This window comes from Macrosteles quadrilineatus, unplaced genomic scaffold (genome assembly GCF_028750875.1).
Source record: "Macrosteles quadrilineatus isolate MER2022 unplaced genomic scaffold, UCM_ALF_1.0 Scaffold_3__2_contigs__length_128488019, whole genome shotgun sequence".
Taxonomy (NCBI): domain Eukaryota; kingdom Metazoa; phylum Arthropoda; class Insecta; order Hemiptera; family Cicadellidae; genus Macrosteles; species Macrosteles quadrilineatus.
In genome coordinates this window covers 97,834,611-97,850,190 of record NW_026542596.1, presented here as the reverse complement: position 1 = coordinate 97,850,190, position 15,580 = coordinate 97,834,611, and the positions used below count along the sequence as shown (strand labels likewise).

Sequence of the window (15,580 nt, the reverse complement as noted above, 5' to 3'; positions counted from 1 at the left end):
TCGTGCCTTAAATTAAACGTTTACCCAAATTAAAGAAGTTACCGTTGTCTGGATCTTTAAATGATAACCACAAAATTTAATGTAATAATTGGATTGGCCTTTATAAAAAATGTGCTACTGTCCATTATTGATTTCTCCCAGGAACACCAAACACCAGACAAATTTAGCTTTTCCAAATTATTCCGAAGAAATTAAGATAAGAAGGTTGACAACGGTGAGTACAAAACTACATAGCACCAGTGTATCCAATTTGATATTTCAAAACAGATATTTTATTTGATATTTTGTTTACTCCACTTAATTATTCGGATAATTCATTTTGGAATAGTCGCTTGAATGCCTCTCATCTCTAACTTTTATTCATTGATAATAAGGATGTTTGGTTAACGGCAACTGTTTGAACAATCCAAAATTAAAGGTCAACTTGTAAAAATCACAACATCTTTTCAGTATTAACTAGAATTGTATTGAAAACTAAGGTAAAAACCAAATATTCAGTATAACACTCTGTGAAAAGATTTTCCAACTTTTTCCATTATAAATCTGGCAACAGATGGTCCATATAGACGGAATTGCTAATTTGAGTAGGTAGTCTATGATAAACTATACTGATTATTGATTAAAGTTAACAATTAACTCACAGGAGGGGGAGGTGGGGGTACACAACTAGATTGTCTCCTTCCCAATCTCAAGAGTTCTCTTTCCGTCTCTGTCGTATCCTGTTTGTCTCTCTCTAACCGGAGATCTCTCTCCTTCACAGCTACGAGAGCTCTCTCCTGACTCATGTTCACAGCGTATTGCTCTTCCTTCTGCTGCCTCTTCACCCTGAAGGATTCTCTTTCCTGTAACAAAACCTTACATCAAATTGTTTATTAACACAATGTTATATCCACAGCAATATGGGAGTCCCCTTGAAAATAGGTACCGTATTTGAAAATGAGTTCCAGGGCACTTCATATTCCTAAGGGTAGAGATAAATAACTTAGAGCAGTGATAATGTATTATATTATCATATTATTATAATAGGTTAAACCTTTATATGCCCTCTCACAATAATTCCGATGACTTGGATCTCCAAATAGCATTATATGAGTTTGGAAGTTTGGATTAAATAGGAAGTAGTCGAGGGTCTATTGGCTTCACTCGTGTGTAATAAAACATCCTTTCACAAAAATGAAATTTAAATAGTGAATTTTGAATTGAATATGTAAATCGCTGAAACGTTGTAAACTGTGCAGCAAAAATACTGCAGACTGTTTACAGAGGCACATAATTAATTTTGTAGTATATGAGAAATTTGAAGCTGATGTTAAATAATTGTTCAGATTAAGTGAAAACTGTATTAATTGGAGTCCGAACTGATCAGGGTGCACTGTACTGTTTTACCAATTAAAATGGTGATAAAATAGTACAGGGTGCGGCAGAAAGAACTCCCCGATTTCTAAGGCTAGCGGTAGCGAGCAGCGGCGAGGTAGAGTGGTGGGGGTTGAGTCCTTAAAAAGATGCGTATGTGCCGTTTCAGTGTACGCCATGGCTTGGTCAGGGCAGCATCGCGCGTTTGTGGTGGAGCAGTTCATTCAAAATGGCGGATCGCCTGTAGCCACTCAACGCGCCTTTCGTATCCACTTCGCGCTTGGTCGACGGGACCCTGTTCCCGATAAAAAGACTATTTACTTGTGGGTTACCAATTTTCGACAGACTGGTTCTGCTCTGAAACGTAAACCTCAAGGACGAGCGAGAACTGTTACTGGCCTAGAAAATGTTGCTGCTGTTCGGGACTCAGTTGAACAATCCCCTCGACGTTCCGCGAGAAAACACGCAGCGGCATTACGAATGTCTGATCGTAGTGTCAGAAGAATTCTTCATCGAGATTTGAAGATGCATCCCTACAAGATCGTCGTGGTACAGGAGCTAAGTGATCGAGACTTTGATATGCGTACAGCATTGTGTCAGGATGTTCTTCGACTCATTCAGGAAGAAGATGTTGTGATCTTATCAGATGAGGCACATTTCCATCTCTCTGGTACGGTGAACAAGCAAAATTGTAGGTATTGGGCTGAAAACAACCCCCGTGAACTTCACCAACGACCACTTCATGGTCCAAAGGTTACAGTGTGGTGCGGTGTGTTTAACAGGGGTATAATTGGGCCGTACTTTTTTGAAGAAAATGGCGCGATTGTGACTGTGAACAGCGATCGTTATTGTGCGATGCTCCGTACTTTTTTGCAACCAAACTCGCTGATATCTTTCCTGATCTGGCCAATGTATGGTTCCAGCAGGATGGTGCTACTTCACACACGTCCCGTCAATCATTGACATTGGTCAAGGAAATGTTTCCTAGCCATGTCATTTCAATGCGCGGTGACATTGGATGGCCACCGCGATTGCCAGACTTGAGCCCGTGTGACTTTTTTTTATGGGGCTATATAAAGTCTAAGGTATACGAACATCGCCCTCAAAGTTTGGAAGCCCTCAAGGAAAGAATAAGGCATGAAGTTGCAGCCATCTCACCCGACATGACCGAAAGGTATTGGACAACTACCGGGAACATTTGAACCAATGTGTTAACACTGGAGGCCGCCATTTAAATGACATTTTATTTAAAACACGATAATTTTACATTATCGATTATTAAAACGACATTTTATTTAAAGCACTATAATTTTATATTTTTTTAAATGGCATAGTGTGTGTTTTTGGTTAATAGCAATAAAAATGTCATATCTTACTTTGTGTTGTTTTTATTAGCTTTCCTAATAGGGGAGTTCTTTCTGCCGCATCCTGTATAAATGGGTATCAAATATCGGTAATATTGATTTAGAATAGAGTACTTTGTGTAACTTTGTTACCAACCAAAATCAGGGGGTTTTAAGCAGAACCGCTTATATATAAAGGCCAATAATCAAGGAAAACTGGGTTCAGTTGCAAACCATCAAAAAAGTACCGGTACTGACTTTTCTCATGATTGTAATAATCTCCTGATAAACAGGCAATCACTGTAACCACCCCAGTCATCCAGCTAGTAAAAATATTTGTTTATCTACAAATACAAATACCTACAAGATACATGAACAAATGCATGAAACACAGTACAAAAACTATTGCTATATAGGCCCACTTAAGTTATGGTTTCTGAAATAAATACCTTTCAGTTTAGATTGGTTAAAAGTAAGTGTATACAATATAAATTTAGAAATTGACAGCAACCACTGTCAGAGGTTTAATTCAGTTTGTTCTTGTTCTATAACTCACTACAATACCACTTACCACGGAAATCAAATGTCCAGTTCAACAGGCAAGGCTATAACACTATGAGGCACAAAAGCTAAAACACAACCTTAAAACCAAATGGGAATGGTACACCGTTAATTGATCGGTTCCAGTAACAATGATCTCCGACCACCAATGCTAATCAGACTTCCTATGTAAACACAGCAATGTGAGATAGCATTGTGATTAGATTGTTTGTCCTTGCTGAATGTTGTAATTTTCCAAATAAATAAACTTATTTGAAAATTTAAGCTTAAAAAAGTAAGATTCTAGTTCAAAGATGTTTTCCCGGCCTCTGCTTCAATACAGGCAAAACTAAAAGATTGAAATTATTATCACCAATATTTAATGATAGTGTGAATAACATAAAACAACACGAGAAGTATTATATCCAAATGATGTTTTCAAACATTAATAATAAAATAGGTTATATTTTAACGGGAAAAACCCATAATGCCGAATAGAGGTGTTTAAAAAAAATAAATTAGTCAGGAATACCTTACCTGATAAGTAATTTAATTACTAATGTACATTCTGGGGAATTATATTTTCACAAAAGAATATTATGTTTGTTACCTCGTACTGTGTACCCTAATCTCCTGGGCTCTAAATTTCCTTTGGTAAAGCCAGTTAAACTATATCCTATTAAAATAAATCCTTCAAATAACATTTAGGATGTGTTATACATTTTATATAACAAATAAAAAAACATCTAGATTTAAAGTATGTACATTGCATTTAATGCTAAAAAAATCTAAAACTTAAAGCAAGCAGCAGAATTCACTTAGCTGGTGGTTTTGAATGAAAAAAATATATGCAGGCTAAAGTACTTGTGTTTTAAAAGGTGATGAAAAGTGATATATTTCACTAATTATTAGTGAAAACTGAAACAAGAAAGAGAAATTACTGTAGTGAGTATTAAGGAACGCGGCAGCGTTCCGCCCCGCCAAGTCCCCCAGCGGTACACAGCTGCTGCAGTGTATATATACATGACGTGACAAAGTGGCTTTTTTACTCGTCTATAGCTCTGAAGAAACAAAAGCTATTAAAATAATTGTTCATCCACTGGATAGGGGCAATCATTCTTGGCAAAATAAAAAAAAGAATTTAAAAAAAGGTTGTGTTTGAGCCAAGAAAAACTAGTTTGAAAATTCACAAATTTTCCGTGTTCTCCTTCTTCTCCGTAAATGTTGACGGACCTACAGCCCAAACCACTGGCTCAATTTTAATGTTTTTTATGTTGTTTGAAAGCCCTTAGCGTGTAGATGTGCCTTTTGAGGGTCACAAGTCGGTGCGTTGACCCATAAACCCTTGGCAAGCCCTCAAAGTACGATTTTGGCCCATTTAAATAACATGGGATTAAAATCAAAACAAAAGAAGGATCAGCTGCGATTAAATCTCAATTAATTAAAAATGTTAGAGAAATTCATAGGATCAGCTGAAAAATTATTTTAAAACTTTTATAAAGTATTTTTTTCAGGTATACCGAATGATTTGAGCTACTTACTATATAAAATTACTTAGAGCAGTGATATTCCCCGATACTTTCCATTGAAAAATGCAGTGTACCGATGGTACACTGGTACAGCAGCTCGTCATTTTTAACAGTTTAATACTACTTATCAAAACATATGAAACCTAGGAACTTGAAACTTAGTACTAGTACTAAGGTTAGTTTTAACATTGTTTCTTCATAATATTGCCAAAATTTATTTAACTAAATAAGGTTAGTTTTATGTTTTGATACACTAAAACAAATAAAACAATCGGGAAAATTCGTCTACGTATGTTAAACAAGCAAAAAAGTGAATGTAAAAAGTGATATGTAAATTTAGGATAAAAATGAGTTTTTCAATATTTGTTTTGCCTTATGCTATTTCTAACAAACCTAATCTGTTTGATTACATTTTTACTTCTCTAATAAGGGCTCAATTTACACTAGTCTTTAGATATACGGGTTTAATTATCGGAACACTTATGTAACACCAATGCATTTTATGTGTAGTTGTGCCCTGGTCTATATAAGAGAAAAGAGGATTTTTATTTGAACTGTTAATTTTCTACAAAAATAAATACAATCTAACAAAAAACCACTAAGTGGTAACACTTCCCCCGCCAAGTCAGCAACCCAAAAAAGACAATAAATCACCACTTTTCCGCCAAGTAAAACAATGTAATGTATGTAAGTTTGGCCACTTGGCGGCAGACTTTTGCTTGATCACTTTAAAAAATACCATAAAATTAGTTTCATTGAGCAAGTATCTCTCCCAATAGTACATTGCTAGATGAGAGCTTATTTTACAAAATTTGACCTTATTTGTGTCACATTTCATAAAATCATAATAGTGATGGTTTTATATTTACTGATTACCTCGAAATTATTATACTTAGTTGGACTAATTAATTAGAGAAGTTGATTTGTGAAATTATCCACCAACGTAACTTTAATGAAAAAAAAAAAAACAAGCAAAAGTCTGCCGCCAAGTTGCCAAACTTACATACATTACATTGTTTTATGTAGTAAAAAACATGTGTCTTCAATTCTTTATTATTGTTTTGTTGTGTTTGTAAACAAGTCCATTATAATTCAGTGTAGTATTGTTCAAGTTATTAAAAACCTTTCTAAAGGTAATAAAAGTTCTTTTTAATTCATTCTTACTCTCATTACAATTTTAATAACTTGATATTGTGAAATGGATACGATCCTAAAGCCAGACAAGTTTAGTGTAGATCCAAACTCATCATCTGCAAGTAAGGGTTGGACACATTGGTACAAAACATTTCAGAATTTTGTTACCAGCATCACACCACAACCATCCGACTCCGATAAACTCAAAATACTTATAAACTTTATTACTCCAGAAATCAACGAGTACATAAGTGAAAGCGGTACGTATAACGATGCTATATCTGTGCTAAGAAGTATCTATGTAAAACCTGTAAATGAAGTATATTCCAGACATAAACTATCTGCACGTCAGCAGCAACCTGAGGAGACTATTGACCAATATCTCCAGGCTTTAAAATTACTAAGTAAAGACTGTCAGTTTAAAGCTGTCACAGCTGAAAAGAATAGGGATGATTATATCCGTGACACATTTATTGCTGGAATAAAATCTTCTGCAATTCGCCAGCGCTTACTAGAAAATGTTTCGTTGACACTAGATCAGGCATATAGTCAAGCCAGATCCCTAGAACTTGCACATGAGCAATCATTAGCTTTTCAATCTTTCCAATCTATAGTAAATGCAACTTCGTCCCAAGAAACTCAAGCGAGCAATCAGAATGTTGATGCAACTTCAAGCAGTTTAGAAAAGTGTTCTCTAGCTGCTGTGACTGAAAAATGTTTCTTTTGCGGTAATCTAAGACATCCTAGGGTCAAATGTCCAGCTAAAAATACAATTTGTCATAACTGTGGTAAACAGGGGCATTTTGCTAAGGTCTGCAGGGCAGGTAAACAACAAACCAAGCAATTGGATAAATCTAAAGAAGTAATGAACTCTATTGACCTAGCAGCTTCGCCCGGTGGGTTAACAAAGAGTACAGTACAAGCCCTAGTTAATGGTAAATCTGTCTCTGCTTTGATAGATACGGGAAGCTCTCTAAGTTTTATAAACAAATCTACTGCTCTTAATTTAGGTATTCCTATAAAACCAGGTAGGGGTACTGTCTCAATGGCTACTACATCAATCACATCCGACATAACAGGTCAGTGCAAAGTAAATCTTGTCATTCTTGATCACTTTTACAAGCAAGTTAATCTTTCATTGTTACCAGATCTTTGTGCAGATATAATTGTTGGACATGATATTTTGAAAAACCATGCAAGTATTAAAGTAGTCTTTGGTGGCAACAAGTCACAACTAACCGTATGTAGCGTGGCAGCCTCAACTGTAGAACCGGTATCTTTGTTTTCTAATTTAAAAGCGGAATGTAAGCCAATCGCTATCAAGTATCATCGCCATAGCACCGATGATTTAAAGTTTATTGAAAACGAAGTAAGTAAATTGCTTAAAGACGATGTTATAGAGCCTAGTATGTCCCCATGGAGGGCTCAAGCATTAGTAGTTACTACTGAAAATCATAGAAAAAGAATGGTCATTGACTACTCCAGGACTATAAATCGTTTTACATTACTGGACGCTTACCCACTACCTAGAATCGATGATATCGTTAACAAAGTTGCAAATTATGAGTTTTTCAGTACTATCGACTTGAAAAGTGCGTACCACCAAGTAAAGATAAGAAATGAAGAAAAGCACTACACAGCTTTTGAGGCCTGTGGTCAACTCTACCAGTTTAAGCGTATCCCGTTTGGGGTCACTAATGGGGTGGCAGCATTCCAACGTGTAATTGACCAAGTCATACGAACAGAACAGTTACAAGATACTTACGCCTATCTTGATGATGTCACAATCTGTGGAAAAACACAAGAACAACACGATATAAACTTAAAAAAGTTTATCGAAGCTGCATCCAAATACAACCTAACGATTAATAATGAGAAGTCTTCATTTTCACTGCGATCGATCAACTTGTTGGGCTATCATATATCAAACAAAACTATCAAGCCTGACCCCAGTCGACTAGATCCTTTGAAAAATTTACCTCCACCCAGAGACACCGCATCACTGAGGAGGACCCTTGGTATGTTTTCACATTATGCATCACTTATACCAGATTATGCTACCAAAGTGATTCCACTTGCGCGTACTACATTCCCTTTGTCCAAAGCAGGGCTCCAGTCTTTCGAAACTATAAAAAGTGAAATCATCAGATCTGTAGTAAGCTGCATTGACCCTGAAGCACAGTTCATCGTAGAAACTGATGCATCTGAGAGTACCATTGCTGCTACTTTGACTCAATCAAACCGTCCAGTCGCATTCTTCTCAAGGATACTTTCTCCAGCAGAACATAGACATTCAAGTGTCGAAAAAGAAGCACAAGCTATTGTGGAAGCACTGCGGAAATGGCGTCACTATTTGGTTGGTAAACATTTCAAGCTGATTACTGACCAGAGGTCGGTTTCTTTTATGTTCGATAACAACCGTCATGGCAAAGTGAAAAATGAAAAGATAATGAGGTGGAAACTGGAATTGTCGTGCTTTCATTATGATATTGTATATAGACCCGGTAAAGATAATATGGCTGCAGATGCCCTGACTAGAGTATGTTCTTCAATCCAAAATCAAGAAAAACTGTTGATTGATTTACATGCGAATCTATGTCATCCAGGTGTGACACGTTTGTACCACTGGGTTCGAAGTAAAAACTTGCCCTACTCGATTGATGAAATCAGACGAATAACAAACTCCTGCAATGTGTGTGCTGCTGTAAAACCTAGATTCTTCAAACACAAAGGGATTTTGATTAAAGCCACTTCTGCATTTGAACGGCTAAATATCGATTTCAAAGGCCCGCTGCCTTCATCAAGTCGAAACCGTTACTTATTAGTAATAGTAGACGAGTTTTCACGGTTCCCTTTCGCTTTCCCTTGTTCAGACATGTCATCGTCAACAGTTAAGTCGAAACTAAAAACATTATTTTCTACTTTTGGGGTTCCTAGTTACATACATTCGGACAGAGGAACATCATTTATGAGCCAAGACTTAAAAAGCTACTTGAACTCACTTGGAATCTCAACTAGTAGAACCACTGCGTACAATCCAGCAGGTAATGGGCAAGTTGAAAGGTATAACGGCATTCTATGGAAAACAATTGAACTGGCGTTGAAATCACTTAACTTAGAAATAAACCAATGGGAGACAGTTTTAGAGGATGCCCTCAGCTCAGTGAGATCATTACTTTGCACAGCCACAAATCAAACTCCTCACGAGCGTATGTTCTTACATCCACGTAGATCTGGGAACAATGGTGTTTCAGCTCCTTCATGGCTTCTCAATTCCGGCCCTGTCTACTTGAAGAGATTCAATCGTACGTCCAAGTATGAGCCCCTTGTTGAAGAGGTCCAACTTCTTCACGGGAATGCCGAGTATGCTCATGTTAAGTTGCCTGACGGAAGAGAAACTACCGTGTCTACACGTCATCTTGCTCCGGTTGGTGAGTACCAAACCGACATAGAGCAAACAGATTTTGAGAGTGATGAAAATATTCTATTACCCACTTCTCAACCTGAATCTGAATACTTTCCTAGTCCATCATCAACAGAGAACCAAGAAGATGAAATGAATACTACTGCCGATAATTTACAACCTAGACAAGAATCTTCTAGAGGAGAGAACCATAACACATATCCGAGAAGAAGTTTCAGAAGCAGAAGACCTCCTAATTATTTAAATGACTACGTTCATTAACATTAGGGAGGAAGAATGTAGTAAAAAACATGTGTCTTCAATTCTTTATTATTGTTTTGTTGTGTTTGTAAACAAGTCCATTATAATTCAATGTAGTATTGTTCAAGTTATTAAAAACCTTTCTAAAGGTAATAAAAGTTCTTTTTAATTCATTCTTACTCTCATTACATTTTACTTGGCGGAAAAGTGGTGATTTATTGTCTTTTTTGGGTTGCTGACTTGGCGGGGGAAGTGTTACCACTTAGTGGTTTTTTGTTAGATAGTGACAAGGCCATGTGTTGGAGGTGACAGAATGATAACATTTTCATGGTTGTAGCTATAACTAATGAGCTATGAAAAGAACATTCACCTGGAAAGCTATCAAACATCATGACAATAAAGTTAGTAAGCATATCTTTATCTTATGTTTCTTACAGCAATAAAGACATCAAAACACTTTAAAACAAGAATGACTGTGTATCAAGTTATGTTTTTGTTTTTTCACATTTTTAAATTTTAGGAAGAATCTTTTAGGGGTGATTGTGGCTATACAAACACAAATATTTACTTATGTGAATTTGAACTACACCGTACTATACCAGGGTTTTTGTCCATTTGGTGAGCATAAAACATAAAGTTATTGTGGTCCTAGTCGTAGCTCTTACTATGAAGATAATATGGTAACATTTCCCAACAGGGGACTGCTGAAAAACTAATAAGTCCTCATTTAATCAGCTTAAAATTGCTATACTGTTTTACAGTGTTGATAATTTTCTAGTATATTATTTTTGACTATATTGTGTGACTATATGACAAGGTTTATAACAATGCGACTGTTACTGTTATAATCTTGACTTAAATATTGATAGGGTAAACAAAACAATAAAAAATATATTTACAAAGAGCAAATTTGGCAGAACTGAAATATTTACTAAAATGTACATTGGGTTAGGTCACAGCCAAAGTTATATAGGAACAAAATGTCACTTTATCATTCTAGATATGTTGAAATGTGTTTATCATCTAATCCCAAAATTATCTGCATTACTGCAGTAAAGAGCTTAGAAATCCCATAAACCTGATTAATCTGATCAACAACAACTTGTAATAGGAAATGTGATGCAGTTGTTTACAATTCCATAAGTGACACAACATTTTATTTTTAAAGATGCTTCCATAAACAATCTAGGCCTAAGTAAAAGTATTTCTGTTGCAATAAGAGTGAAAGAAAATAAGTTAGTTGGGCTTGGTAGCATACATATTATTAAACTTTTTATGAGTTCATGTAAATCCATAAAAGATTGTTTGATGACTGTCAAAAATATTGCGTTTTGATATGAAATCAAATAGCAGAATCCCCTTATGCCTGCGGTGGTAGTAATTCTGGAAAGCTTTTGGAAATCTTTCGGCCTCTTCATGTGATGTTCTGTGACTGTATTTTTTATGTTTTTTTATAAATGTATTATTAGTATGCAAGTTATAACTCAAGGCATTACACCATTGGCAATCCAATGAATATTTAACAATAACAAATCTTTAAATAAATATAACCTAATATTTTTAAAAAGCATACAAATTTGATTCTGGCACTTTTGTTCAAAATCAAATGTCTTCATGGATTTTTACAAGGTTTCTATTGAGCTTTAAGTTTGATTAAGTAATATAATATTAATACGAATAATTGGTTAATACGAATAACAATGGTTTCTGTGAATTTTCTAGACTTTCCATTAGTTTTTGTAGATATTAAGATCTTATTTACGGGGGTTTTTAATTTTAAAGTTACCAAATGTTTATTATTTATGTTTTTGTATTTAACATTTAAGTACCATTTTGATTCAATATATTACATACAATAGGCCTACAAATAATAATTTAATATCAACTAGAGACTAGAGAGATCAAAATAGTAACAGTTAAAGCCACACCATGTTATCAGTGTGAATGATAAGCCTACCTGATATGTCTGAAGGGTAAAGGAAGGTTTGGAGGTTGTAGTCAAATGCATGGTGAATTGTCGCTGACACGACCACAACTAACCACCAAACAACACAATAGACCAGCGGGGGACCATGTAATACTACTGGAGGCTGGGAAATGTGAGAGCTTAGTGGAAGTACTGAGTACTCCCTCTCTCTCTATCCCTCTCACTCTCTCCCTCTCTCACAGCTTTTCTCCAATTGTCACACAAATAGACTTGTTTACATCTTCTAAATTGTCTTAAACTCTAAAATGAGTTAAGTAATAATCTCAGGTAGTTGTTTGTTGTGAGGTAAAGACTTACTGGTGAACCACAGGTTTAACATAAAGATTTTTCACTTAAATGTAGAGAGTTCAAATTTTAACATGAAGATTCCACTCTTTAACTTGGAGGTTTTCCTTTTTTTAAAATTAAATATTTTAAACGTAAAAAAATTTATATTACTCTTAAAACGGAGATTTTACAATTATCTTTTTATACAGCAACAATTATTTGTTCTGTTTTATAGGGTGTTGAATAAAAATAAAATTTATTGAATGTAACTGGTGATTTACTACATACATTTACTACTGAGATGTTAACGTAATTATCAAAACAGTCTAGCCTTGTTAGAAAATAATGTTCATAAATAAATAAACCCAACTGTATAAATATTTCTTTTTAGCTACAAATTTTCCACAAAAGTGTCTGTTGACTAATATTGAAATCAGAAGAAAGAAAGTATTTGAAAATTGAATTTTGAATAATCTAGTTAACAAGACACTAGAGTAACTTTAATTGAATGAACAGTTCCCAAATCACACTCAACCAGTTCTCTACAACTGTCTATTGTGGAGCAATACTTCAAACAATGAGTTAGTGTTCCCACTGATTAACTGAGAGAATACTGCCCTTGTACTATTTACCTACAAACATTAAACCTTCGGTTCTTTAAACATTTAATTAATCTCTCAGCCTAAATAATTGCTTTTGGAAAAGCTGTTTACTAGAAAACAATAATGCAAACATGCTGTTGAGGTTGTTGAAGTCCTTTATGGTGGTGACACAATAGTATATTTCGTACCTAGGGCCGAAAATTAGGTTTTGCCGGCTCGAGATAGTTTTTAAGTTCGAGACGAAGTCGAGAACTTAAATCGATCGAGAGCCGCAAAACCATTTCGGTCCGTGGTACGAACGCTATTTTTCACCACACTATACCCTATTACCACTATTCACCACAATAATAATGCACACTGATAGTCAACACAACTACAACTTTAAGGTTATGTGAAGAAATAATTTGAGGAATCAGCAAAAATAAAAATATATAGTTGCTAGGCAACGGTGACAATAACACAATTCTATTGAAATGCTATGGATTTTGATTATGTATTTAAAATGCATTCATGTTTTAAGTAAGTAAGCGGACAGCTGATTTTGCGGCCCCGGCCTGTAAAAACCTGCTCGGTCCCCAAATTATGGACAGCTGGCATCGCCAGCAAAACGTAACTTTCGGCCACCAATTAACGTATGTAATACAGCCAAAAACATGATAATGTGGTGAAAACAAATTAAATGGATAGTATGAGCTATATAAATTCAGAGCTAAGAATTTAGTAAAACAATCTGTGCAGCTTTATTGCTGACTAAAACCAGCAGTTTTCTTTAGCTTGATAAAAGCCAAATGACCATTGGTAGCTGAGTCCAGATTAGAACCATCAAAAAGCAACTAAATTTTCTACGCAGCTGACAGCCTTCTTATGAATAGGCAAACTCAGCTGCCCATGCCATAATTTTAACGATTTTTAACATTTCCTCAAGCAGGGTCATAGAGTAAAAATCCTAGAGCCAGGATAAAGTGTTTTTTTAGATTTTAGACGAATGCACAAATATTTTCCTACAGTCCCACCCCATATTATTTTTTTAGTATCAATGCCATCTTCAGCTTCAATGCATACACAATCAGTACTGGAAGGCAAAATAAAGTTGCTAAAAATATAATATCCTATATGTGATGTCATTTATCTCTGATACATGTGAAAAATAAATGTGGACTTGATGTTTGTATAACCAAAATTGTGTGGATTTTCAATTGTATTCTTACTTTTCTATGATATAATAATGATTCAAATTCAAAACTTCTGTATTTGTTTCATGTACAGCAATACTAATAGCGTCACAGTTCCTTAATCTAACTCAGTACATTACATTGATTTGCTCAGTTATGAAATTTACAGTTATGTAGCATCAGCATTCACATAGATTAAATCGTACAACTCTTCAAGAGAGTAAAATGCATTTCTGATCAAAAAACTTTTGAGTTCGCTTTTGAATTTTTGATTTTCTATGCTCAATATTTCGTTTGGGATATGTTTTAAGAATACAGAACCGGCATAGGATGGTTTCTTTTAGCGAATTTCCCATATAGGGAATAAGCTATTACCGTAGTACTCATGGTAAGACCTGGACGCGGGACCGATTTTTTTTTTCGTTTTGAGGTCCCTAGAGGCCAAAAACACCATCCGTTCAAATTCATATATATATATATATTTATATATATATTTATATATATATTTATATATATATTTATATATATATTTATATATATATTTATATATATATTTATATATATATTTATATATATATATATATATGTGTCCGTTAGCACGATAACTTGAGCAAAAATGATCTGATTTTGATGAAATTTGGTACAAACGTGTAAACCTACGTTTATTCGAACGAGTTCGCGATCCAGCATGATCGGACCATGGTAACGGGGGTTTACGGGGGGTTTTATGGGGTAAAAATAGGTTTTTCCCATTTTTGACCCAAAAAACATAAAATTTAGGAATTTCTTTCCAAACCATTTTGTAGAGCTTAAAAAACAAATAATTTAGTATATTGAAGCGTTATTATGCGCCTAATGGTTACGGAGAAAATTCAAAAAAATTTTAAATTTAAAATTCCCATGTTATTCTTATGGAGAATAAGTAAACTGTTGTAGTTTGCTTGTTTATGAACATATTTTGATCAAATTTGGAAACGTTTTTATTTCTTACTAGCTATTAACATTTTACAAAAAAAAAACTGTTTTACCCTCCCTGATGCAGCAAACCTAAGTACTTGTTAAACTAATTCTATTTAAATTGGGAATAAATGTTATATTTTTAAGTAGACATTTCAGTGTAAATCAAATCAGTCAAATGGAAATTCGCTTAGTCTGCAGGTTTGCTGCGGCGGGGGTATCTTTTTATATAGCTCAGAATTGTGAAAAGGTAAGACTATGTTTTTTTTTTTTCTGGTGTTGTATTTATGTATATCTTCATGTGTTGTAAAATTGGCTTTATTTTTCCTGACATGCATAATACACTCAAGGATATACAAACTATAGACGGTTAACATATTTTGGTTAGTAAAATGCTCCCTTACCGATTCATCAAACTCAAGATTTAACATGGCTCTTATAGCACCTTTTTGACTAATTAAAATTTCACAAAGGTTTTGTTTGGTTGTACCTTCATACACACAAACTCCTTAAGATATATGGGAGTGCACGTGGGCATGAAAAACATTTTTTAGAACTTTTGAATTACAAAGATAATAGCCTACAATCTTTTAAAGGTAATAAATTCCTGAGTTTATTTTTGCTAAAAGATGGTCTAGGACTGACGAGAATGATCAGGATTTTTTTCCTATGGCAAACTCAGATTAGTAATGTGTCCTTAATTTTAAAGAGATAGTCTTAAAGTAGTTAAACACATAGAAAAAAGTCCTAGGTTATTGAATTATATATTTTAACTTGACCATGCAGGTTGTTGTAAGCTAATCAAAAATTTGGATAGTAACTTTTGTTTTGCCTGGTGAGAGAGAGTGGTCACAGTGTTTAGACAATAACATTGGCACGCGCTTACGCCCCTAATCACTCAGAGCAGTAGCGCCGAGCCAGCATAGTGGCAGTGACAATACAATGTATGGGCCCTACCGCTCGACAACATCCCAACAGCCTTCGTAACGAATTTGATGCGTAATGTTGTAAAATAGTCAACTTTACCAACAA

General features: G+C 34.8%; 1 protein-coding gene across 3 annotated transcripts in view; it reads right to left on the bottom strand.

The window, feature by feature from the left end:
- The window catches only part of LOC128988555 (uncharacterized), a 103,483-nt gene that overhangs the window by 22,930 nt on the left and 64,973 nt on the right, over positions 1 to 15,580 (bottom strand). For all 3 annotated transcript variants that reach the window (XM_054409944.1, XM_054409945.1, XM_054409946.1), the window contains exon 13: positions 642 to 842. In XM_054409944.1, the coding sequence (XP_054265919.1) occupies positions 642 to 842 (201 nt within the window). The remainder of the gene's footprint in view (positions 1 to 641; positions 843 to 15,580) is intronic.